The sequence below is a fragment of the Hippopotamus amphibius genome, chromosome 17 (assembly GCF_030028045.1).
Source record: "Hippopotamus amphibius kiboko isolate mHipAmp2 chromosome 17, mHipAmp2.hap2, whole genome shotgun sequence".
In the NCBI taxonomy this organism is placed as follows: Eukaryota; Metazoa; Chordata; class Mammalia; order Artiodactyla; family Hippopotamidae; genus Hippopotamus; species Hippopotamus amphibius.
In genome coordinates, this window is record NC_080202.1 from 45014868 (window position 1) to 45042854 (window position 27987).

A 27987-nucleotide genomic window follows, 5' to 3' on the forward strand; every position below is an offset into this window, starting at 1 on the left:
AGGGATACACACATAAAACCAAAGAAACCAACTGTACTCTGCTTTGATTCTGCCTACTCTAAGTCTTTTTCAAAATAATAAATTTCTATATTTTTAACAGTAATACAAGTACATCATATCAAATTTTAAAAGAATACAGTAAAAAGCAACTCACTTTCCCTTCACGGTCTGCCTCAACAAAGATTTTTCTCTGCATAGTCGAGCAAATAAAGGATAAATATACAGGCATACCCCACAGAATGTACTCTTTTAATGTTTCACAGTGAAATTCCTCAGCGTATCTTTCTTGACACATTTTCCAGCCAATGATTTCATATAGTAAAATTTTTATGTTTCAATCTCAAAAACCTAGTTCAATGTTTTTAAGAAAATGATATGTGAGAAATCTGAGGATACACTCCACATACAACTTGTAGGACTCTGGGAAAGCTGCTTAAGTATCAACAAAAAGTGTGGACATGTCACTACATAGAAAGCAACTGTTAATGACCATAGTAATTATTTGGTAATCAGGAAGAAATGTTTAAGTATTTTATATATTAACTTTTTCAGAAATTCATGAACAGGCAGCTATGTTTTACAAATTGGTAAGGAGTTGGGTTGATGTGTAACCCATTTAAAATAATGGTAAACAGGTTCCCAAGTAGGGTTTTCATACAGGAGGTCTGATTTTCAGGAACAAAGTAGTGATTTTTAAGCAGGAGGTATATATCTATCTACCTGTCTACATACATAGGTATATAGTTTACTATAATACACACTGTTCTGCACCTTGCTTCCTTACTTAATCTATCTTGGAAATTGCTTTATATATACTGAGTACATACTAAACTAACTCAATCCTTTTAAAGCTGCATGGTTTCCCTTCCCCCATTTAGTATTCAATTTCTTCAAATCTAAAATGCCATTAACCATAAAACAGTTTTATATGCCACTAAGAATGAAATTTTAAAAGCTGCCAATTATAATACCACTAATAAGGTACATCTAATTTTACCTTTATTAAAATACGAAAAAATGTCTTAGAATCAAGGAAATATGGTAGACCACTTCCAAATCTATTACAGTGATATAATGAATATCTTTAATCATACATTATTTTGTGCATTTCACAAATAAGTTAAAGATAATCAGAAACAGAATTGCCAGAACTAAGGATACATGCATTTTAATCTTTAAGTAATTCAAACTGTTCTCCATAGTGGTTTTATCAGTTTATATATAGTCTCACTGGCTATGATTTAAGAACACTTTCCCCCAAATATGACCAGGCTAATCTTCTTTTAAAGCCTTTTCCAAGCCAAGAAGTGAAAAATGATATTTCATAGTTTAATATGCATTATCTCTAATATGAAGAGGATTGAGAATATTTTCAAACACCTAAAGGTCATCTGCATTACTTTTCTGTAAACAGTGTTCATATCATTTCCCCCTTTCTATTTAGTTATAAGTCTTTTACATACTGATAAATACATAAGGAAATCTGTCCTTTGTCTATAATGAGATATTACAGATATTTCAGCCAGTTTGTTGTGTTGTTGCTGTTGTTTTTACTTTATTTATGATGAAATATAGTCAAATTTATCCTCTTTTTAATGGCTTCTGGGTCTGGAGTTTAACTTAGAAAAGTTTTCCTCATTCTAAGATTATTTTTAAGATAATAACTATCCCACTGTTCATCTTAATGATTTTATGATTTCACTTTTTACATTTAAATGTTTTATTCATCTGGAATACATTCTGGGGTAAGGTATGATAGTGGAGATCCAACTTCTTTTTTCTGGGTTGCTATCCAATTGTCCCAGCACTACTGGGACTGAGGCTCTTTTAGATGTTGTAACTAAGAGCTCAGAATTACTAAAATAAACACCAAAACTAGGGACTTAGGACCCTAAAACATACACAGCATTAAAAGCACAGATCTGCAAGTCAGATATCTAGCACATATTAAGCTACCACTGTTACAAATTCTGGGAAATAGAGAGTAGCAAGATAGAGGCTTCTCTATTTATGATTTGTGTTACATTTAGGTTTCTGATAAAGACCTAAAGATGGATTATCTCAAGTTCAGTTAAAATATCTAAATATATGCTATACAATAGAGGTGTTAATAACAATTAGTAGTTATACAGTGTTTCACAGTTGTATAAAGTGACTTCACTTACATTAACTTACTTTATCCTCATAATCACTCTGTGAGAATACAGGCAGAGATTTTAATTCCAATTTACTGCTGAGAAAATTAATTCAGTGATGGCAACTTGTCCCTTTACTTAAAGTGGCAGAGCCAAGCTCAAACCTAAATCTTATTTCTCCAAATGCTGCTTACACTGCTTCATACCCTATGCCAAGTACTTTTAAACAAAAAAAAAAGAGAATCCCTACCCTCAAGGAACTTGAAGCAATTTGTCAAATATTCAATTGATCACATACTAAAAAATATAAAACACGGTACCTGGGCTTAAAAAAACCTTCAAAGGTGTACGGTAAGTTTAAAAAGCAAGACTTGGGGGACTGGAAAATACGCCTGAAGAGCAGGAACAATATCCTATCTACTTTGCCCATGGTTTACGCTATTTAGACGACTACATTACTAGACTATTATTGACTGAATCCTCTAGACAGCATGAAATATGCAATAATACCATACCTCATTCATTTTTCTCAGGGGCTGAACTTTTGTTGTTTGTGACCAAAAAAACAGCCAAATCATCAAACAGCTCTTAGATAACACAACAAAGGAAGTTCAGGCACCACTTCTGGGCTACACCTACTTACCTATTTCATAACAAAATAAAGATTTTGAGCTACATTCCATTCCATTTCAAAGCTGCCACAAGGTTATAAAACAATTTCAAGAACCAAATCCAGTTCAACAGCCACAAAATACAACTATCATTTGCTGTTGCTTTATTCCAAATTAAACACATCCTCTACCTCTACAATAAAAAATTGTCCATAATAGTTCTCATCAACAGGACTTTCTTTATGTTGTTTCCTTCAGACATCTTGTCAACATTTCTTTTCTACAGGGCTTTTATTTTCTTAACACTAATAATCACTTACCTGCCACGTACTAAAGTTTTTCATTTTTTTTTTAACTTTTCAAATATTTTAATAAATACTAGGGAGAACAAAGGGTGAATAATAAGGGAAATTCAAGTACAAAATTAAACCCACCTTACAAAGTTTAATTTTCCATCGTGCCACAGATAATTTTGTTTCAGAGTTAGCATGCCCTACTCTCCAACCTATCCAGTGACAAGTATATATATACGCTGCAGCCCCAAGGACTGGCAACCTTTGTAAAAGTCTTGCATGGGTTGAAATAATTTTTAAATGTGAACAAAGAATTCTGAAAAGATCAGGTTTAAATTTAGTGGATGGCTGCATGTTAAAAATGTCAGAGCCTTAAAATCAAATAAAAGGAACTAAAAGTTGACAATAAATGAGTAAATACAAAGAACTTACAAAGCCATGAGCCTAGAAATTATTTGCAGCGACTAGTCTATACAATAGTAAGGAGGCATGATTTTCAGTAAAGCAACAGGGTTTTTCTTCAGCGGTTACTTATAGCAAAGGTTTGGTACAATGAAAAATATCTATCACGAATTACCTCAATATACCATAAATGTGGCTATATTCTAGGTCAAGTCAACGTGGGTATTACAGAAAGAGCTATGTAAGAGACACTAGCACAATGCCTGCACAATGTTGAATGCGACACTAAAAAATAAAAGAGCCATTTACAAGATAATTAAAGTCGCCCCTTAATGTTGACAATAGAATAAGGTCCCATTCTTTTTGAAGGGTAAAGGCTGTACTAGCCATACAAGACAGATGCGCTTTGCACAGCAATGTGAATTTAGTAAACACTACTGAACTGTACACTTAAAAATGGTTAAGATGGCAATTTTATGTTATGTGGGTTTTGCCACAATTAAAAATAAAAAAAAAAAGATGGGTTTCAAATTTCCCTTTTATTTTAAATAAATAATGGCTTTACAAGTTATTCAGTGCTTACTACTTGCTTATTACCATAGAAATGAAGGTGAAATATGGATAAAACCTAAGTTCTCTTTTCAAGGAACTCAAAGAACCAAATTCAAAAGCATTCTTAAAATGAAACAATAATAATTTTCCATCACCAAAAAACAGGTGAGTATTCATTTACCTCACCTTTCTTAAATTCACTCTCTGTATGTCTCTCTCACTCTCTTTCCCTCTGCAGGTTCTAGTTATACTTTAAAATCTCCAATGCTTACAATGAAAAATTCTAGGATTCAAACAAATGTGCTAGCCCCTATGAAATGCCCCCAAATTCTACTCCCTTGTGTGCCTGAACAAAGAGAGCAACAATCAACAATGCTCTTGGAAATCTCTGAATAGGAAGAGAGGTTTCAAACAGTAGGAAAAGATCAAATCCAATCTTCAGACCTTATTCTCAACTATCACCTCCATTCAGTTCAACCCAACACTTAACTATGCAAACCACTGGGACTAATCCTATCAAGAAGTCATTTCTACTTTAGCCCTGATTACCCTTTCTCTCTTCTGGACTCTTACAAAAGCTATGGTCTATGCCATACTAACTGCTCTCAGCTGTAAAGTATTCTTTACATTGTGTGCAATAAGTTCTTGTGCCACTGGAAAACAAATTTAATGGTGATCAAATCTTTCTCCAAAAAAATAGATGAATGCTTAGTAATAAATATTAACTTGAAATATATTTTTTGAGCATTTCCTTTGTATCACCACTGAATACAATCTGTGGATATATAATTTAAAAAGCAAAGGTTTTAAAGACTGAAACATCCTGCTTCATGCCATCCTCTTGTGCCCCTTAGTACACAACACTTGAAATGAAGAGACTTCCCATTCAAATTGTGGAAATTCATTTCCCAAATTCAAAGAATTAGTCAATAGCAGCGCACCTCTCCCCAAAGATCCCTTTATACAACAAGACCCTCCATGACCAGATGTAGAAGTGCAATGATTTCCATCATTTCTGAGGTAGTGTTCACATCCGCAAAGAACAAACAGTAGCCCTTAAATAAGAGGGAACTAAAAAGTGAATGGAGTTGACTGGTTGGTTTCCAACTAGCGAGAACTCAGAAGCAGAAATGTTAGTATTTTGTTGTCCAAGGGATTAGTATAGTTAAAAGAAAAAATAAATGTAACGGAAACTTTAAGCCATACATTTCCCAGAGATTGATCTGAACTTGAAAAACGGCCTCTCTACTCAGAGAACCCTAGGAAACCTGTGCTTCCACTTTGTGTTTCATATAGGTTAATTTTTCTCTCTACTACTACATGGATTCTGATCACAGAGAAAAAGAATCAGGGTAATCCTCAGCTTCAGGGAGAATCTGGGAGGGCAAAAATTAAACTCTGCTGTTGAATGGTTCTCTTTATAATACTGAAGCCACAATATATCATTAAATGATACAAAGAAAGCACACTCTGATACTACGTATTTCATTTACTTCACCAACCCATCACCTCCACCCACCCATCACCTCCACCAAAAGAAACTTAAAACAGGTTCAGTCATACACAGTATGTTTAACCTGAAAGTATTCATGACACAGCAGCTTACTCTTGCAATTATTAGCTTAACAGTGATTTAAGATACAGTCATACGAAAAATAGACTATTCTAGGGGGTAAAAGGCAGGGGGAAACCCAAACACTTTTTAAAGAAAGACAACAAATATATTTAGGCATAAGATCTGCATCAGAAACATTTTCTTTTTCTTTCTTTCTTTCTTTTTTTTTTTTTTTCTGTATATTTAAAAAACTTACCCTGAAGAGATTTTCCCAATCCCTGGCCCAGCTTCCACCCATGTTTCTGGAGTAAGCGATGTCCAATATTATCCTGACAGACAGAACAGAGAGACAAACCAAAAATATTCCAATAATATATTCTTCCCTTCCTAGTGATATTTAAACAGGTGATGAACAAGAGATAATTCTACATATATGCATGCAAAAAGGTGCTAATAATAGGGTAAATGTGCCCAATAAAGGGGGCATTAATGTAAAAAGAAATACTGGCTAGTATTTTATATGGGAAAGAACATAGAGGGTAAGGGTCCTTTCTGATGGTGTGCTGGGCAACTTTTGTATATAACACTTTTAAAAGGAGAAAAAAGGGAAGGGGAAAAGGGGAAGAATACACTTATTAAGTTTAAAACTAACATTAAAAAGCATAAAATCAAGGTACTTATACAATCATATCCACCACCTAGACAGCACCACTTTAAGAGTTTTTTAAAGAAAATCTACATTGTGTTTAGTTATTTTGCTTATGTGTCAGGCTTTCATGATACAAAGTAAGTTGTAAGCGTAAGACTGCCCCACCACTAGAAATGAAAACACAATCAGAGCAAAATCCAGGCTAGACTTGATTGGTTTTTTAATATATATATATAAATATAAATATTTAACTAGCATGCAGCCAATATTAAACTGAAAAAACAGTGAGGTTAGTAAAACAAGAAATTAAATTGATTAAACAGAAAAATAAAATGAGCTCAAGCACAGACTGAGTGATGCATTTCAACATGTAATCTAACAAAAATGCTAAAATGTTAGAATGAAACAGGCCTAGCAATAAGTTAACAGTAAAGAACCATTAGTGCATGTAGGGGGAAAAAACCAATATACATAATGTCTCATCTTCCTAGGAGCACAGTGGAAAAGATCTTTCAATGCAAACCACATGAAAAGACACTAGAAACAACAATTAAATGTCAGCTTTTGTGTAATTGTTCAAAATCTTAGAAACCTCTGCAGACCTTTGTCCAATTCTTTGTTTTTTACAAACACTGTGAAGTACAGAGATAAAGTTAAAATAACCATTAACTGTATCAGATAAAATGATGTTACTCATCCAAAGGAAAATTTTAAAAACTTGAAACACAAAGTGTTCTGTATGCATTAAAATGTAATTTATAATATTAATTGGGTATCACCATTTCAAAATAATCTCAAAATTCCTAAAATCAAATTATGAAGTCAACTAAACCATAAATCTCTGAATTAAAATCAAACATCTCATATTAAATTGCTTTTTATCTTCCAGCTCCACATTCAATGGAAAAATGCTCTTCAGAGTTATAAGGGAAAGAAAAAAAATTATTTTACTATTATATCATCTGACAGTAAGTTACAAGAGGAAGATTAAGCCCCCCCAAATGCTCTGGGTTTTCTGTTTGTTTGTTTGTTTGTTTGTTTTTAAAAAGGTCAACTTCCTTCTATGAGTTCATGACAGTATGTCAACTGGAAAACTGGGCTGAGCAGCTGATTATTTCATTGATCAGAGGAGCAAAGATAAGGCCACTTTAAAAACAAAAATAAGGCAAATGATAATGAAAAATCTGTTTCTAAAACAAAACATGCAATTGTTTTAAACATATATATACAAAATCATTACTGTGCACAAAAGGTCACTAGGAATTATTTTTTTCTAGGAACTTAGAGAATAAGAAAATACTAAAAAAAAAAACAAAACAAAACAAAACAAAAATACTATGGTTATGTGTAATCCCAGTACTGAGTGCCTATTTATAAATAATTTCATTGTTAAAAAATTTTTTTGTTAAATCTTAATACAAGTAATGTTAGCAGAAAAGGAAGATGAAGAGGCCTTTATAATACTACTGTGGAAATAAACTTACCTGTACATAAAATTGTTGTTTTACATCGTAACTCCTACAAATGAATTAACTCTGGAAAGGACAAGGATAGCAGAATGACTCTAAGATTATGTAGCTGATTATTGTTTAATCTTTTAATAGACTAATTTTGTAACTATACTTGGCACAGATTTAGGGTATTAAACCATGCCGACAAAAATTGTTGTCCCTTTTTTTAATTTAAGAAAACTCAATCTCTTGGCTAAATGGAGATGAGACATTATGCTGACTGTGTTATATTATGAATGCACTAAAATAAACAGACAGATGAAGCAGTATGCTATTTCCAAAAGCAGTGCAAGTGGAGTGAAAGCATTTCCATACGAACCTGGCTTTAAAAACTGGGCTGTCAAAAGAACAGTTAAATGTAACACAAAGTAAGAAACTGTCCAATCACTAATGGTCGTTTTTTTTATTTTTTTTTTGTCTTGTTTTCAATTCACTGCTTGCAATTAATGTATTTATTAAAGAAGAGTGAAAGCATAAGTAAATTCACGAGTCAAGACCAGCTGAAAGATTCAAGAGCAGCGTGTTGTGACTGACAACAGTGAAAGGAAAAGCAAATGTTAAAGGGAGAGGGAGGAAAAAGAAAAATTTAGGGTTATACACATTAGCACCACTTTTACAAAACCACTCAAGATGGCTGTCACCTTCTCAAAAAAAGCTATTGATACAAAATGGCAGTGGCATTTCTCTTCTACAACTTTAGGTGAAAACTGTTCTTTAAATGTCAGGGGTTATATTAAAATTATTAACATGCCACTCTATGTCCTTGCAATTATAACAAAAGCAACAAAAATAACAGGCATATCTCCCAGAAAGTATTCCCCTCACCAACCTCCTAGATTTAGTGAATGACTAATACAGAAAATCTGAACCTTTCCTATCATTTCAGACTATCTGCTTCTGGAGGAAAAAAAGGCAGTTCTGTAACTGCAGAAAGGACTAGTATTCAATGTGGTTCCTTTTCTTACCAAAAAAGGTCTTATAAACACTATTCAAAAATCCAGTAGTCTTAAGGATGATGAGTAACACAAGAAAGGCAAACCAAAATACTTTATAACAAAGTAGAACAAAGCAGATTTGTCCAATCTGAAGTGATCAAAATGTCCATTGAACTCACTGTGAAAGCTACAGATTCAATGGCCAGCCTGTGAATATCATTAATCTACTCTGTCTGGTTAGGCTGCCAATTATTCCCATGAATGTTATTTATAACAGTAAAGTAAAGTAAATAATTTCTAGCCCAAACAGGTAATTCAGACATAACAAGGGCAATGAGCACTATTTAACTTTTGAAATAGTAACAATTTACTATTTTGGTCACTATAACAGTGACTAAACTTTCAGTTTTTTATTTTTAAATAAAATATATAATTTGAGGTTTAGTTATAATCTCATAGAACCAAAGATAAATAATAGAATTTGTTTTTTCTTTTTTAACACAGCCTGGTTTGTGACTAACAGAGGGGCATGTACAGTGACAGGCTGTTTATAATTTAAATGCACGTGGAAGAAATGCAGGGAAATACTAATTTTAAACAATTAATAAAGCAACTGAACTTTGCCCGAGGAAGGTAGGCAAAAAGCTTATTTTCCACGTGCTTCATAAAGAGTTCCCACAACCTATCTGGTTTTGTTTGTTTGTTTTTTGCCATGCCACATGGCCTGCGGGATCTTAGTTTCCCGACCAAGGATTGAACCTGGGCCGGCCCTTGGCAGTGAAGGCACAGAGTCCTAACCACTGGACCACCAGGGAATTCCTCCCATAACCTGTTTGTTAGTCTCTGTGTTTAAGACTCCAAAAATGGTGGCAGTGTGGCATTTTCTTTGGTTAGGTATGAAGTTCTTCTTAATTTTGGTTAAATTATGAAGCTGAGCTAAACTCAAACTTTTTCCACCTAGATTACCTAAACTGGCCTTTACTTTTTTTTCTATTTCTAAACTTAAATGTAAATTAAAGTGCTATATTTTAACCCTTTGTTCCTCTGTATTATATGTGTGAGAAAGCAGGATATAATTTTTAAATGGGAACATCATCTATAGAAAGAAATGTGTATTACAAACAACTACCAACATGCTAAAAACACAATACCAGTCAAAAAACAAAAACAAAAAACCATCTCATTATTAACTGTTTCAGCCATTCCTCAACATTTTCATTAATTAAATACCAAGTAGAAAACTTTCCCAGGAACTTTTCTTTGCCCCGTCAAGCTGTACACCATCAGAGTAACAATGATCATTTTGGCAACAGCATCACCAATCTGTATAATGGGAGCCTGCCAAAATTCAGATTAAAATTTACTTCACTGGGAGGGGCTGGTGCCAAGTTTTTAATAACAGGAAGTAGAATACCATGTCTCAAGAGAAAACTATACTATAACTATGTCAGTGACTAGATGAATACTAATTCCACACTGAATTTTCTTTTAGTTGACAGCCACATTCAATTTACACCATTTAGCTCATTTTCAACAGTGATAAAAATGGCAAGTCTCTTGAGTGGATTGTAAGCTTTGCTGATTGTGTATTAAAGACTCTATAAGCAAAAACCAAGTGCTACTAGGTGAACCCATGCAAACAACAAGTTGTAAAAATTCCCAACACAAAAAAATCTATAGCTCACTACAGATGACACAATGAAGACTAGAGAGAAAAGCCATATAGTAATGCTACACCATTCAGCTCCAAGAAGCACATTATTTATAGTGCAGTCCACATATGGTCACTGCTCAATGTCAAATCAGCAGTCTTATAGAGTTACAGTTTGGAACTAGCGGAGTCCACAGATCTAAACAGATATGCAACATGACAAAACCCACTTATACATATACTTCTAAATCCCTAGAGATGCAAAGTAAACATCAGCAACTGGAATTTGAAAACTTACATTAATTTTTAAAACCTGCTCAGTCAATCTGACAACTATACAGACAGAATTTTAACCGGTCAGGTAGAACAAAGACCAACTAATGGCTGATGGGTAAGTTTACTTCCAACTGCAACAATCACAATATATTTTAAGTCTATGGTGCAGGCATTTTGACTTTTGTATAGCTTATAATCACTCTCCCATCTGATTTCTCATCTTCTTTCTATGGTAAAGATCATAGAGGACCATATATCCTAAATCATATCAACTAATTCTTGGATCTATGGTGGAATCCTAGACTGGGTTATGGTTTTAGATTAAGTTTTATTTGTTTTCCAAATATTTTAAGTAGGTGGAGGTCATAATTATAGCTGGGACCTAAAAATCTCAAAGCAGTAACTTAAAATATAAGTTCTAAAAAGTATTTTGTAACAAGGGTAAAATGTTAATACTTTCTACCTTCTCTTTAATTCAGATAATCAAGTTGTCTGGCAATTCTTCAATAATTTTCTTAGAACAGTGTTTTACTCTTAACCAGAAATGTCATTGAAAGATATCTGGTTGGTTGAAATAAAGCAGGGAAAATAAAATTTTATAACAAAGATTATGAAATACTTTACAGATGCTGGATTTTGATACATTTTCAACATTTTCTGATTAAAACTGAAATACCTGTATCATCTCAGGAACAAATCTAGGTTTCAGAAGTTTACCAAAAGCATAATGAACTATCGCAACTTTGTATCTCACTTCCCATCTTGCCCGTTGGCAACAAATTTACCCTATCACAAAACAAAAAAACTTTAATCCTATACTCACAATCACCCTTCACAAAGGGCATATTCTTGGCACAAACCTGTGCAGAGATTTCCTCGGTTACCAGCTGCTGCAGATTACCTTTGTTAAAAAAAAAAAATGACTAGACCTTTAGCTCCTGCAATGATCTGTAGACTCCCAAAGCTGCATATTTCCAGCCACTTTTGAGTTGCATGCTGTAGCAAAACAGTCAGCACCTCTCAATAGATATTGCTGCAGAGAAAGATTTTAATTCAGCAGAGACTCTTTCTGTGTGTTAGAAGCAACGCCATTTCCCCCTAAGAACAATATAGCTCAACAGCTCAACCAGATAGCCAGCCAGCCAGCCATATAACTAATATACACTTACTTGGTGCACATTCCTAGGGTGATAGGGCACTTGGGGGTTACTACACTATCTATTTTGATGCCAATCATTTTAGGACTTTCTTTGAAAACTCCAAATTTATCCCCAAGTGACTTGGTAACAGAAATAAAATCCCTCTGTTTTTGTCCAACTTTTATCTAACACCATGTCAGCTATGCAGCTCCTGGCTCCTACTACCTAAATGACCACATCACAAATAATGCATATTTTAATGTGTTCCGGGAGTAAATTTTCATGAGAAGTATAACTTATTAATATATATCTCTGAACATATACCTAGTCATAAAAATTAAATAACTATATATCATTTGCTACAAGATAATACTATTTAATAAATAAGGCATATATCAATTCCATTCCTAATTGTTCAGATTACTCAGAGTGTCTTCTGATAGTGTTCTCCCTATGACATGTGCTGGAAAATTTCCTGGACAGTGTGAGAGGAAAAAGAGCACTAGTCCCACATGCCAAAGGAATGAATTTTCCAAAACCCTTAAAATGTAGCCCTAAAAGAAGCCTTTAAAATGTTAAATATCATTTAATTTACTGCCTTTAAGAAAACTTTCTTGAGTATAGTAATAATGAATACTTGGCTTCAAATTTAGTCTAGCTAAATTTCCTGCTACTGTTGAGTTGGAGTACCAACAGAATTACAGCTTGTATAATATTAACCAACCATGTACCTTGTAGAATATGGTAATCGGGTCTTTCTCCTGACAGCTATCTGTTCTTAAACTTTGACCCAAAGAAATATTTAAACAGAACGGAAAAATTAAATTATTTTTCAAGTACAAGATATTGACCTAACTAGCCCACAGATTTCATTGCAAAACTCTACCTTGTGATAATTCCCAAGATAATATATACAACAAGGCAAAAACTTCAGTGATTTTTAACTTAGCAAAGTAGGCTTGGCATTTTATCCTTAAGTCAAAACACAAGACTGGGCTTTCAGCACAACATCAGGTGTGAATTCTCCCTCTGCAGCATTATCACATGCGTCATCAATTACTGCCATGCCTAAGTCTAGCATCATGCCAGCACATTAAGACAGAAGGTACTATATGCAGTGTTCACTGGACCAGAAGAACAGAAATAAGAAGGGAAGGTGGGGGAGAAAGAAACCCTAGAGAAGAAATTAAAAAAAGGCAGACCGTGCAATACAAACCAGATCATGGCTGCTTAGCTAATATGGGCCAACTGCTGTGGAAGAAAAATGTCGAACACCCCAAGTTGTGTAAATTTCTGTAAACATCTAAACACACACACAAACACACACAACACCAACCTAATTAGGAACATAAATATATGTTGATCCTTTACTATGTTACAGTTATGAAAATAAAAGTTAAAGTTAAAGTATCTGTACTCTCTACATTGCCTTATTTTCCTGAGGGAGGAGAAGCTAGTGTTTCTTAAAGGGAGAAAGGGGATGTCTTGACTGCTATAGAGATTCTCTCTTTGATGATTTTTCATTCAAGTTAACCAATAACTTCCTGAAACCCTTATTAAATATGTACACTTAAGCACAAATATTAAATACTGACAATACTGACAAGTTTAGACATTTTAACAATGGACTATGTAATTTGAAAATAAAGGGCTTTTCAAAATAAAAACAATGTTCAAAAATTAAGAATCAGGAAAAATCTCCTTGTTCTGTTGCTTTGTATTAATATTTAAAATTTAGTTATGTGAAAAGATACAATCAACTTTTGACAAAAACCAGACATCTATTACGCCACAGAAACCAAAATTACCATGTTTCACAAGAGTCTGGTAAATAAAATATCTTAGTCCTTAACTGTTCCTAATGGAACATTTCACACATGACCGTGTTGCCCAGGAAAGGTGAAGCTTTTTAAAGGATCAAAATACATTTTACTCCTTTATTCAATTTACAAAAACACTAAACTTGAACTTGCTATCTTTAACAGAATATCAGTATGGGCCAAAAATGAAATTTTTCCATCAAAATTCTAAATTGTTTCTAGATTTTTCACTGACTTCCCAACATATTAAATATTAGATTACAACCCAAACTCTACTTGATTACTGTAGGGCATGCAAGAAAACAGCTCTAAACTGTACTATAAGTTATTAATAAGTTTAACTTCATTCACATCAAGTGTCACACGAACACTACCTAACTATCTATGACCCAAAATTAAGCACTGATCTTACCGATTCTATAGGCTTGTCAAGTGACGCTTGTTCAATTTCCAAATGTCCATCTTCATACTGATCAAAGTGATTACCCTGAAAAAACGAAACTACAGTTATTTTTCCCAAAAGCAATAAATGTCAAAGTTATTAGTAAAACTATCAAACTAAGGGTTGTTTTTAACTTTTCATTCTTTTCCAGTAAACGACCAAAACTATGCCGCAAATTCAGACTTTCTTAACTCTAAAGAAAATTTATTAGAAGTCTAGATCTAGTAACATGAACTCATCTTCCTATGACAAACATTGAAATTGCTAACTAAAACATTATCAACCATTTGGTATATCAACTCTTTCACAGACTGAGTATATTAGGAAGACTGCAGAATCTTAAAAACAAAGAGCTGTACTGTGTTTTACTTTTCCTAAACAAACTTGTGCTACAGAAAATAAGCCCTAAGAGCAGAATGCAAATAAAATCTGTATTACAATACTGTTCAATGTTGATAACACAGCTTTTAACTAAAACTGCTAAAACATTCAAGTTTAAATCATCAAGTTCTAACTTCAAAGTTTCAAGGAATTCAGAAACACAATCTCTTGACACAGTATCCCAAATACAGCTATTCCTCAAATGATCTTCCAAAAGAGATAAGCATGGCTGTATAATGCCACATTTGACCACAATCAAGCAAGCTGTCACTGCAACTAGAATAAGTCAAAACAGCTCAATTGCAGATGGGTGCAGACAACTAGGAAGTTCTTTCTAATCCTGGTTTTCTCTGCTCCATGAGAAATGAAGAGCCCATAATTTGGCTTTAAACCTGAATGTTAATTTTCTGGTTTCCTTCTTGTTACGAAGTAGAGGGCATGAAGATCTGTGAGTCCTGAATTGACCTAAGTCTAAAGACTAAAGACTTCTAGCTAGCCTAAATTTAATTCATGTGTGGAGTGGTATGACAACTTGAATGTTAACCTAACCAAAAATTACTTTGCTTTTTCAAAGTAAAATTTTAGTCGAAAGAATAAAGCTTAATGACAGCAAGCTCTAACATATAGTTTGCCACACCGTATCGTAAACACTAGGTTACTTGTTTTCCTCACCAGACTGTGAAGTCCTTAAGGACAAGAATGGGGCTTTATAGTGATGAAAAAGTTCTGGAACTAGACAGGGGTGATAATGGTTGTACAACATTAATGTATTTAATGCCACTGAACAGTGTATTTTAAAATAACTGAAATGAAAATTTTTATGTTATGTGTATTTTACATTAAAAATAATAAAACTGTGTGGTAGAGACTATCCAAAAGAAGAAAGGAAAAATAGCACAGGAATGGGGTTTCCAAAGATAAAAAGCGAATCTGAAAAATGGAATCGGATTTAAGAGCAGGTATCCCTGCCAAGAATGAGAAAAAGTAATCATCAACAAATACCGAAATATGAAAAAAGAGCTATCAATCCTGAAAGTCTGTCTTAATCTCCAATATTGTGTCCAACGATCTCTTTAAAATAACACCTGCCTACTGATGAACCCAGTGACAGGGCAAGAATAAGGATGCAGATACAGAAAATGGACTGGAGGACACCAGGTTGGGGGAACAGGGGGCAAAGGGGAAGCTGAGACAAAGAGAGTAGCACAGACATATATACACCACCAACTGTAAAATAGACAGCTAGTGGGAAGTTGCTGTGTAACAAAGGGAAAGCAACTCGATGACGGGTGATGTCTTAGAAGGCCAGGACAGGGAGGGTGGGAGGGAGTCGCGGGAGGGAGGGGATATGGGGATATACGTATAAATACGCTGATTCACTTTGGTATACCTCAAAAGCTGGTACAGAAGTGTAAAGCAATTATATTCCAATAAAGAGCTTTAAAAAAAATAACACCTGCCTCTTGGCATTTTAACTCTATTCCAACATTTAAAAGTTTAACAGTTACTTAAAAGGTGTTAATTGCAAAGTACATCTAAATTCCTAAATAATACATATCCAAGATAATTAAATTACTCAAACCTCACAGTATTACGGAACACCAATGTCCAGCCAAATCTCACAATTCTCTTTCATTCTAAAGCTTGATATGATTTAATTATAAAAGAATAATCTCAAACTACCAACAATAATTGGGTACTGTTTTTAAAATAATTAAACCTTTAGAGTATTTAACTTAGGACAATCGTGTTTCAGATCAAAACAGAACTGTCCCCAAATTTATCACTATCAAAAATGATATAATAGGGACTTCCCTGGTAGCACAGTGGTTAAGACTCCCTGCTCCCAATGCAGGGGGCCCAGGTTCGAGCCCTGGTAGGGGAACTAGACCCCACATGCATGCCGCAACTAAGAGTTCGCATGCCACAACTAAGGAGGCCGCATGCTGCAACTAAGACCTGGTGCAACTAAATAAATAAATATTTTAAAAACGATATAACAGCAAAAACACAGATATTATTAGAGAACTACCAAGTAATTCTACAAAAAAAGAAAATGGCATCTGGGAAAAGCCACTCCAGTTCATTCTTAGCACATGAGAAATCACTCAAGTTTTTGCAAATGGATCATGAATTACCAGTTCCTCGACTAGGGATCAAACCCAAGCTCCCCGCAGTGGAACCACAGGGTCTTAACCACGGGACCACCAAGGAAGTCCCAAAATCTTCTCTTAGTACACTTAACATCATTTTAGAAAATCCTTGGTTCCCCGACCAGGGATTGAACCTGAGCCCTCGGCAGTGAAAGTGTGGAGTCCTAAACACTGGACCGCCAGAGAATTCCCTACAAATTACTGTCCATAAGTACCAGATTCTAAACACAGCTAAGTTTTCAAATCATTCTGCATTTATCAAACACAATACAAAAGAGCATTAATAACATAGTTTGAGTCGAGAAAAAGACCCATACATACATTTACAATTTTTTTTGAAGTACAGTTGATTTACAAGGCTTATGATAAGTGATCTTCAACAAAGGTTCAAACACAAATAGAGAAATAAGTATTTTCAACATATGGTGCTAGAACTAGGTATTCATATGCAAAAAAATGAGCCTCAATCCATCTTGCACACCATAATAAAAATATAACTCAAAATGTATCACAGACCTAAATGTAAAACCTAAAATTAAAAAATTTCTAGAAGAAAATATATAGGAGAAACTCTTGGTGACCTCGGGTGAGACAAAGACTTCTTAAGATACAACCCCAAAAGCACAATCTATAAAAAAAAAAAAAAAAAAAAAAACTGAAAAACTGGACCAGGAGAAAATATTCACAAATCTCAAAAGACTTGTACCCAAAATATACAAAGAACTCTCAAAACACAATAATAAAACTCAGTTTTATTTTGTTTTGGTTTTTTTTTTTTTGTTTTTTTTTTTTTGGCACATGGGCTTAGCTGCTCCATGGCATGTGGGATCTTCCTGGAGTAGGGAACGAACCTGTGTCCCCTGCATTGGCAGGCGGATTCTTAACCACTGCGCCACCTAGGAAGCCCTAAAACTCAGTTTTAAAGTAGGCAAAAGGGCTTCCCTAGCGGCACAGTGGTTAAGAATCTGCCTGCTGGACTTCCTAGGTGGCACAGTGGTTGAGAATCTGCCTGCCAATGCAGGGGACATGGGTTCCATCCCTGCCCCAGGAAGATCTGACATGTCGCAGAGCAACTAAGCCCATGTGCCACAACTACTGAGCCTGTGCTTTAGAGCCTGTGAGCCACAACTATTGAGCCCATGTGCCACAACTACTGAAGCCCATGCACCTTGAGCGCATGCTCTGTAACAAGAGAAGCCAGAACAATGAGGAGCCCGGCGCACCACAACAAAAGAGTAGCCCCTGCTCACTGCAACTAGAGAAAGCCCGCGTGCAGCAATGAAGACCCAGCACAGCCAATAAATAAATAAATAAATAAATTTATTAAAAAATAAAATAAATTTTTAAATATTTTACCAGAAATTTATTTTAAATGGTGTTGACTCAAAAATACATATAACACAGATGTAGAAAACAAACGTATGGATACCAAGGGGAAAATTGGGGAGTGGGGTGGGAGGAATTGGGAGGTTAGGGTTGACAATATATACACTATTGATACTATGTATAAAGCAGGTAACTGACCATATAACCCCACGATTCCACTTCTGGGTATATACCCAAAAGAATTGAAAGCACAGTCTCAAAGAGATAACTGTACACCTGTGTTCACAGCAGCATTATTCACAATAGCAAAAATGTAGAAGAAACCCAAGTGATCACTGACAGATGAGTGGATAAGCAAAATGTGGTATATACACATATCATGGAATGCTAGTCAGCCTTAAAAAAGGAAATTCTGCAATATGCGACATGGATGAACTTTGGGGACATGATGCTAAGTAAAATAAGCCCATCACAAAAAGATAAATACTGTCTGATTCACTTATTTGAGGTACTTAAGAGTAGTCAAAATCATAGAGACAAAATAGAATGGTGCTTGCCACAGCCAGGGAGAAGGGGAGAATGGGGAGATAGCATTTAATAGGTAAATATTTTCAGTTTTACAAGATGAACAGTTATGGGGATGGAGAGTGCTAATGGCAGCCCAACAACGTGAATGTATTTAATACACTGAACGCACATTTAATAATGGTTACGGGGGTAAATTTTATGTTATCTGTATTTTAACACAATAAAAAAAAAGAAGAAAGTGGGAAAAAATAGATAACTGATGAGAATCTACGTGTAGTACAGGGAACTCTACTTGGTGCTCTGTGGTGACCTAGATGAGAGGGAAATTCAAAAAAGAGGGGATATATGTATACACATAGCTGTTTCATTTTGCTGTACAGTAGAAACACAACACGGTAAAGCAACTATACTCCAATAAAAATTAATTTCAAAAAGGTTAAAAAAATACTAAAGTTACTATGTATTATGCTGTGTTACTTTGTGACTTTTTCCCTAGAAGGAAAAGGTAAGAGGGGGAGCACTGGGAGAAGAGTATCACATTTTTCACAGCTATTACAGATTTAAAATGCAGATGATGTTCACTGTAGCATCTCTCTTATATTTTAAAAAGTAGAGAAGAGCACTAGAATTACAACTAACTGCTGAACAATCATCAACAGAAAGACACTGGAACTCACTAAAAACACCCCAAATCCAAAGACAAAGGAGAAGCTGCAATGAGAGGTAGAACGGGCGCAATCACCTTAAAATCAAATCCCATAAATGCTGGGTGGGTGACTCACAAGCTGGAGAACAGTAATATCGCAGAAGTCCACCCACTAAAGTGAGGGTTCTGAGCCCCAGGTCAGGCTTCCCAGCCTGGGAGTCCAGCAATAGGAGGAGGAATCCTCAGAGAATCAGACTTTGAAAGCCAGCAGGATTTAATTGCAGGACCTTCACAGGACTGGGGAAAACAGAGACTCCACTCTCGGAGGGCACACAAAAAATAGTGTGCTCACCAGGATCCAGGGGGAAGGAGCAGTGACCCCATAGGAGACTGAACCAGACCTACCTGCTGGTGTTGGGGGGTTGCCTGCAGAGGTGGGGGACGGCTGTGGCTCACCAAGGAGAAGGGGGCACTGGCGGCAGGGGTTCTGGGAAGTGTTCATTGGTGTGAGCCCTCCCAGAGTCCGCCACTAGCCCCACCAAAGAGCCTGTGGGCTCCAGTGCTAGGTGGCCTCAGGCCAAATGACCAACAGGGTGGGAACACAGCCCCATCCATTGGCAGACAAGCAGATTAAAGTCTTACTGAGCTCAGCCCACCCAGCCCTACCCACCATCAGTCCCTCCCATCAGGAAGCACCCACCAGTCTCCCAGATAGCTTCCTCCACAAGAGGGCAGACAGCAGTATCAGGCAGTATCAGCAGTATTTCGTCTTGTGGAACTGAAAACCACAGCCACAGAAAGAGAAAATGAAAAAGCAGAGGACTTTGTACCAGATGAAGGGACAGGATAAAGCCCCAGAAAAACAACTAAATGAAGAGGAGACAGGCACCCTTACAGAAAAAGAATTCATAATAATGATGGTGAAGATGATCCAGGACTTTGAAAAAAGACTGGATGCAAAGATTGAAAAGTTTACCAAAGACCTAGAAGAATCAAAGAGCAAACAAACAGAGATATGCAACACAATAACTGAAATGAAAAATACACTAGAAGGAACCAACAGCAGATTAACTGAGGCAGAAGGGCGAATAAGTGACGTGGAAGACAGAATGGTGATAATCACTGATGCAGAAAAGAATAAGGAAAAAAGAATGAAAAGAACTGAAGGCAGCCTAAGAGACCTCTGGGACAATGTTAAATGCGCCAACATTTGCATTATAGGGGTCCCAGAAGGAGAAGAGAGAGAGAAAGGACCCAAGAAAATATTGGAAGAGATTACAGTTGAAAACTTCTCTAACATGGGAAAGGAAATAGCTACCCAAGTCCAGGAAGCGCAGAGAGTCCCAGGCAGGATAAACCCAAGGAGAAACACGCCAAGACATATAGTAGTCAAACTGACAAAAATTAAAGACAGAGAAAAGTTATTAAAAGCAACAAGGGAAAAATGACAAATAACATACAAGGGAACTCCCATAAGGGTAACAGTGGATTTCTCAGCAGAAACTCTGCAAGCCAGAAGGGAGTGGCAGGATATATTTAAAGTGATGAAAGGGAAGAACCTACAACCAAGAATACTCTACCCAGCAAGGATCTCATTCAAATTCGATGGAGAAATCCAAAGCTTTACAGACAAGCAACAGCTCAGAGAATTCAGCACCACCAAACCAGTCCTACAACAAATGCTAAAAGAACTTCAAGTGGCAAATATAAGAGAAAAAAAGGACCTACAAAAACAAAACCAAAACAATTAAGAAAATGGTAAGAGGAACATACATATCAATAATTACCTTGAATGTAAATGGACTCAATGCACCAACCAAAAGACACACACTGGTTGAATGGATACAAAAACAGGACCCATATATATGCTGTCCACAAGAGACCCACTTCAGACCTAGGGACACATACAGACGGAAAGTGAGGGGATGGAAAAAGATATTCCATGCCAATGGAAATCAAAAGAAAGCTGGAGTAGCGATACTCATATCAGATAAAATAGACTTTAAAATAAAAAATGTTACAAGAGACAAGAAAGGACATTACATAAAGATCAACAGATCCATCCAAGAAGAGGAGATAACCATTATAAATATATACGCACCCAATATAGGAGCACCTCAATACATAAGGCAAATGCTAACTACTATGAAAGAGGAAATCGACAGTAACACAATAATAGTGAAGGACTTTAACACCCCACTTACACCAATGGACAGATCATCCAGACAGAAAATTAATAAGGAAACACAAGCTTTAAATGACACAATAAATCAGCTTGTTTTAATAGATATCTATAGGACATTATATCCAAAAACAGCAGATTACACATTCTTCTCAAGTGCACATGGAACATTCTCCAGGATAGATCACATTTTGGGTCATAAATCAAGTGTTGGTAAATTCAAGAAAATTGAAATCGTATCAAGCATCTTTTCCAACCACAACGCTGTGAGATTAGAAATCAATTGCTGGAAAAAAACTTTAAAAAACACAAACACGTGGAGGCTAAACAATACACTACTCAATAACCAAGAGATTACTGAAGAAATCAAAGAGGAAATCCAAAAATACCTAGAGACAAATGACAATGAAAACACAACAATCCAAAACCTATGGGATGCAGCAAAGGCAGTTTTAAGAGGGAAGTTTATAGCAATACAATCCTACCTCAAGAAACAAGAAAAATCCCCAAAAACAATCTAACCTTACACCTAAAGAAACTAGAGAAAGAAGAGCAAACAAAACCCAAAGTTAGCAGACAAACTGGGACATCTGTAGAGACATGGATGGACCTAGAGACTGTCATACAGAATGAAATGAGTCAGAAAGAGAAAAACAAATGTCATATATTAACACATATGTGGACTATAGAAAAATGGTACAAATCAACCTGTTTGCAAGGCAGAAATAGAGACACGGATGTAGAGAACAAACACATGGACACCAAGCAGGGAAAGTGGGGAGGGTTGGGGGGTGGTGAATTGGGAGATTGGGATACCAAATTGTACACTCTAAATATATGCTGTTTATTGTCTGTTAACTGTAATTCCATAAAAGTTCTTTAAAAAAAAAAAAGTAGAAACTAATGTCCAAGAGGGGAAGAGTTTAATACTATTTTATTAATGCAACAAGTAGGGAATCATCACAAAAGTTTTAAAACTATATAGAAATGGGTTAATTTAAAGTTAAATGGAAGGGGAAAAAATCAAAAAGACTGTAAGAGTATTTAAGTGGACAAAAATTAAGCAAGTCAGTGTTAAGCAAATGTAGATAGGAGCTGGTGAGTATATCTGAAGAAAAACTTCTGACAAACATCTAAAGTTTAGTTTTTTTTTTAATTTAAGTATCTGCTGACTTTAATGATAGCACTTGACTTTAAACAGCCTGAAAAGAAATATTCTAAAATAACCATAACTAACTTAGGGAACTGAGAGAGATCACATCTCTACACTTATGAGTATCTGTTTGATTTGCCATAAGAAACCAAACAATTAGCTGCAATATTTTAAAATTATAAAAAGTGTTCATAGTTTTCACTGTTTTAAAATCTTACCCTTTTAAATATTAGGAACCCAGGGGGGTGGGGGGTGGGACCAACTGGGAGATTGAGGTTGACATACATATGCTAATATGTATAAAATAGATAACTAATAAAAAAATTTTAATAAAATAAATCAATAAACGATTACAGAGTGGCCTATTTTTGTCATGATATATCATGGCCCCAGAATGGCCTTGTTTGATGTTGATGCCTTGAAATAAATAAATAAATAACCATGACAGCAAGTCACAAAGAATAATACCCACCACCACCACCAACAAAAAAAAAGTACTTTTCATACAAGAAAAATTATCACTATAACCCCCCCTCAGTTCTTTAAAACCAGTTATCACCAACTCTAAGTCCTATTTTTATTACTAATTTGCTGTTTGATCTCACACAAATCATGTTACAGTTCTCAAACATTCTGTATTCATTTATAAAATGAAGAATTTGGGGCTTCCTGGGTGGTGCAGTGGTTGAGAATCCGCCTACCAATGCAGGGGACATGGGTTCGATCCCTGCTCCAGGAAGATCCCACATGCCGTGGAGCAACTAAGCCCGTGAGCCACAACTATTGAGCCCATGTGCTGCAACTACTGAAGCCCACGCGCCTAGAGCCCGTGCTCCGCAATAAGAGAAGCCACGGCAATGAGGATCCTGTGTACCACAATGAAGAGTAGCCCCCGCTCACTGCAACTAAAAAGAAAGCCTGCGCACAGCAAAAAAGACCTAACACAGCCAATAAAATAAATAAATTTATAAAAATAAATAAGTAAAATGAAGAATTTGAACTAGACACTTTTATGTCATTTCTTGGTCTAAAATTCCATGAATTTGCAGATTTAAACTGAATTAAATTTTTTTTTAGAAAAGGCTGACATTTAAAATTTTAACTACAAAAACATAATTACCATCAATTTCCACAAAAGCAAAATGTTAACCACAAAGGCAATCAACTTTGGTGGTGGCATAAAACATCTTTCATCTACCACTAAAATAAACGCAATGACATGAAAATCAAGTGAAAGCAAGCAATAATCTAGGTGACCCTGGGTTTGGTGTTGACTTTTTAGATACAACACCAAAGGCATGACGCATGAAAGAAATAATTGGTAAGTTTGGACTTTATTAAAATGTAAAACTTCTGCTCTGTGAAAGACACTGTGAAGAGAAAAGGAAGACAAGACACAATTAGGAGAAAATATCTGCAAAAAAACACATCTGATAAAGGGATATTATCCAAAATATACAAGGACCTCAAACAGTAAGAAAACAAACAACTCAAAAGCTGGGCAAAATATCTAAACTGATACTTGACCAAAGAAAATATACATGTAGCAAATAGTATGTGAAAAGATGCTCAACGTCTTGTTTCCTTAGGGAATTGCAAGTTAAAATGAAATACCACTGCCTATTAGAATGGCTAACACCCAAGACACTGACAACACCAAACACTAGCAAGGATGTGGGAGCAACAGGAATTCTCATTCACTGCTGGTGGGAAAGCAAAATAATACTTTGGAAGATAGTTTGGCAGTTTCTTACAAAACTAAATATACTCCTACCACATGATCCAGCAACTGCCTTCCTTGGTATTTATCCAAATGAGTTTAATATACTTATATCAAACAAAATCCTGCACATAACAGTTATAGTAGCTTTATTCATAATTGCTAGAACTTGGAAACAACCAAGATGTCGAACAGATGATTAATAGATTAATTAACCGTGGTACATCCATGCAATGGAAAATTATTCAGCACTAAAAAGAAATGAGCTATCAAGCCACAAAAAGACCCAGAGGAATCTTGAATACATTTATTAATACTAAGTGAGAGGCACCAACCTGAAAAGACTGTTATGACTCCAAATACGTAACATTCTGGAAAAGGCAATAGTATGAAAACAGCTTTTAAACAAACAACCAACCAACCCCCCCCCCCCCAAAAAAAAACCAGTGGTTGCCAGGGGCTTAAAGGGGAAGAAGGGATAAATAAATGGAGCATAGGAGATTTTTAGGACAGTGAAACTATTCTATATGATACTATGATGGTGGATACATGTCATTATACTTCATTTGTCAAAACCAAGGAACTACACCAAGAGTGAACCCTCATGTAAACTAGAACCTTGGTTGATAATGACGTGTCAATGTTGGTTCACTTCTTGTAACAAATATACCACTCTGGTGGGAATTACTGATGACAGTTGATGTGAAGGGGGAATGGATATGTGGGAACTCTGAACTTTGAGCTCAACTTTGCTGTGAATCTGAAACTGCTCTAAAAATTAAAGTATATATACATATTTTAAAAAGTAAATTAAAAAGTTAATAATTTGGGTAAACCCACAGTCAAAATTTCCAAAGCATTTCTTCAAAAAAACTATGTCCATTTTAAAACTTGACTACAAAATTGTAAAACTGATAACGATTACCTCTAAGAAATAAAATGGGGAAAGTAGCGCTTTCTTTCACTTTTTACTTTGTCACACTTTTTACTTTGTTACAATGTAGCCTGAACCTTTAACCATACGTACTTTTACATTTGTACTACTTATTCTGTTTTAGTTTTGTTTTTTGTTTTGTTTTTGTTTTTTTGCTTTTTAAAAACTTTTTAATTGCTTTATTAACTTTACATTTTTCCATGCAAATGGGTAAAACTACTGTTGACAGAAACTTAGACTGGGTGCCAAGGCAATCTCCAATTAGAAGCTGGTAACACATGACACATGGAAATTACACAAGGTTCACAGCAAACGGATCCATAAAGGCATATCAGGAAAACGCAAGGAAAAAGAAAACAATACTGGGAATCACAGTATTAATCTCATGGGAAATGGCAGGCGTCAAGGCATAAAGCAAAATTCATCATGATGGTCATGGTGATTAGAGAGCTCTCCTACAAGCCTATGAAGACAATTCCTCAACTGCAGCTCCCCGTTTTCTCCTGATTTCTCTTCTCTCATCTCCTCCATGAATATTTCCATCTCCACCCATCCCATCACTGACCTGCCTATTGAGTATGGCCCACTGGAAATTAGGGGCAAGCTGGCAAGCCTGTCTCTGTCTATTTCCTGCTGGCTGGTGGCCTTTGCCCCCTCCAAAAGGGTGGTTTTCCTCTCCATTCTGCACTGGCTGCTCCATTTCTTCATTTTCCTAGGCCTATCTTCCAATTCTTCCCACGAGTGCTCTGCTGCCACACTTATACCCACAGACCTGCTCCGCTTTCCCTGGAGTGATGAAGGCTGCTTTGCTCTGCAGCTCCCAGTCACGTGAGAGCACCACGTTACCGCCAAGCTTGCCCCCAACTCCTGCACCCAGTGCAGCAGGAGTGCACCCCTCCTGCCTCAAGCACACGCACAGGAAACGTCCTGTGTTATTGCTTTTAATAACACATTTTTTTTTTAATTTATTTTTTCCTTTTTTTTTTTTTTGGCTGTGACAGGTCTTAGTTGCGGCATGTGGGCTTCTCTCTAGTGGCGGCACACAGGCTTAGTTGCCCTGTGGCATGTGGGAGCTTACTTCTCCAACCAGAAATCGAACCAGCATCCCCTGTATTGCAAGATGGATTCTTAACCACTGAACTACCAGGGAAGTCCCGAATAATACATTTTAATAAAAGGGGGCACAATGTTCTAAAAAATTAAATACATTATTAGCACAAAGTTTCCTTACCTGAGACAAGAGGCTATTGGACTAGGTAATATCTAAGTATAAGATTGAAGTTCTACCTACCTAAGTATAAGATTGAAGTCTAACAGAATGTCTGGGGAAAAGTACTTTACAAAAAACACCCCATTAAGGGCATAATTTGAACAGTACAAATCACCTTTTTTTTCTCCTGGTCACACCGAGCGGCTTGTGGGATCTTAGTTTCCCGACCAGGGATTGAACCTGGGCCACCACAGTGAAAGCACCGAGTCCAGACCACTGGACAACCAGCGAATCCTGCAAATCGCCTTTAAAAGACTGAAAACATTAAGGGATATGCAAGGATGTGGAAATACTGTCTTTACAACATTTTAAAAAAATCACCTTGTCTAAACGAGCCTCTTCTCTATTTACATAAAAGGATGTTATTCTAATACAACATGTAATATTCACTAATTTTTTGTCATCTACTAGGAACTGTTCTGGTACAGCAGGACACACAGACGAAGAATGCCTGGACTTAAGGAATATGCCTTATGGAGAAGGAGACAGGTAAACAGTGAATTACAATATGGTAAGTGCCATAACAGGGATGTAAACGAAAAGCTGGGGGAGCACAGACTAGGAGCTTCAGGCAAGACTTCAAAGCGAAAGGGGACTGGATCATAGCCAGGTGCAGGGGAGGAGCATTGAGGCTCTTCCACTGAAAGAAAGGTACAAGGGCTGACGCTGTAGAACACAGGATTTATTCTCTGATCTATGATTTACTCTCTATGCAGCTAGTAAAGGTCTTCAAGAAAGAGAGTGGTATAATATGACTTGCTTTTTAAAACTGGTATTAAGATTTTTCCTTAAAGGAAGAGGGGAGGAAGACCAAATATACAGAAAATAAAGAGGGAGCTGGAGAAGACCAAAGACAATGGAGATTTGAAGCGAATTGCCTTGAAGATTAGATAGCTCCTTCCTCAAAGAAGAGTTAAGAAGGACTATATTTTTGCTGGGCATTAAGGTGGTCAAAGAAGATATATGCAACTCTCCCTTTTTCCTTAGCAAAAGAAGCAAACAGTCCCTAGTTTTCCCTGAAACAGATCATTTTAAAGCATATCTTTCTTACCCACAGGAACAATGTTAAATTTTGGATCCATGCTCCTAATGAAGGCTTTTTATATTAAATAAGTCATAACTTTACCTAACAATGTCCCAAACACAAATGTATAAGTCAAAGTGTTTGCCTTAAAAGATTAAACAAATATACAATAAATATAAGCACAGGGTCCCACTGAGCTGGAGAGTACATATAGGTACTTATGATAAATTGAGATACTTATTAAATTAGACCCAAAATTAACAACAACTATAACATTAAATTTTTGCTCTTTAAATGTTTTTAGAAACTCACTGTCAAGAAGAGTCTAAAGAGCCATGACAACTAAATGTAATATCCTGTATGGGATCCTGGAATAGAAAAAGGATATTAGGGGAATACTAAGGATATCTGAATCAAGTTAATAATAATATATCAAGGGACTCCCCTGGTGGTCCAGTGGTTAAAACGCCACCCTTCCAATGCAGGGGGCCTGGGTTTGACCCCTGACTGGCAAACTATGATCCCATATGCCGCGTGGTGAGGCCTAATAATAATAATATTTAAATCAATATTGGCTCATTAGTACAGAAACAAATATGCCTTACTAATGTAAGATGTCAATAGCAGGGGAAAGTGTATATAAGGTGTGTATATGTGTATACATATACATAACATATGTTATATATATAACATATATAT

At 35.8% G+C, this 27987-nt stretch overlaps 1 protein-coding gene and 1 pseudogene across 6 annotated transcripts in view; both read right to left on the reverse strand.

The window, feature by feature from the left end:
* Positions 1-27987, reverse strand: part of GPATCH8 (G-patch domain containing 8) — a 101742-nt gene that overhangs the window by 61503 nt on the left and 12252 nt on the right. For 2 of the 6 annotated variants that reach the window (XM_057715751.1, XM_057715754.1), the window contains exons 2-4: positions 13942-14016; positions 8028-8045; positions 5805-5877 (exon numbers count right to left, since the gene is read on the reverse strand). Coding sequence is in view for 1 of the 6 variants with exons in the window: in XM_057715750.1 (XP_057571733.1) it covers positions 5805-5877; positions 13942-14016 (148 nt within the window). In the remaining 5 variants the exon portion in view is untranslated. Of the gene's footprint in view, positions 1-5804; positions 5878-8027; positions 8046-12925; positions 12961-13941; positions 14023-27987 lie in introns of those variants that run through there. The other 4 variants (XM_057715752.1, XM_057715750.1, XM_057715753.1 and 1 more) reach the window with 4 other exon arrangements.
* On the reverse strand, positions 25302-26327 carry LOC130840337 (protein BEX3-like; annotated as a pseudogene).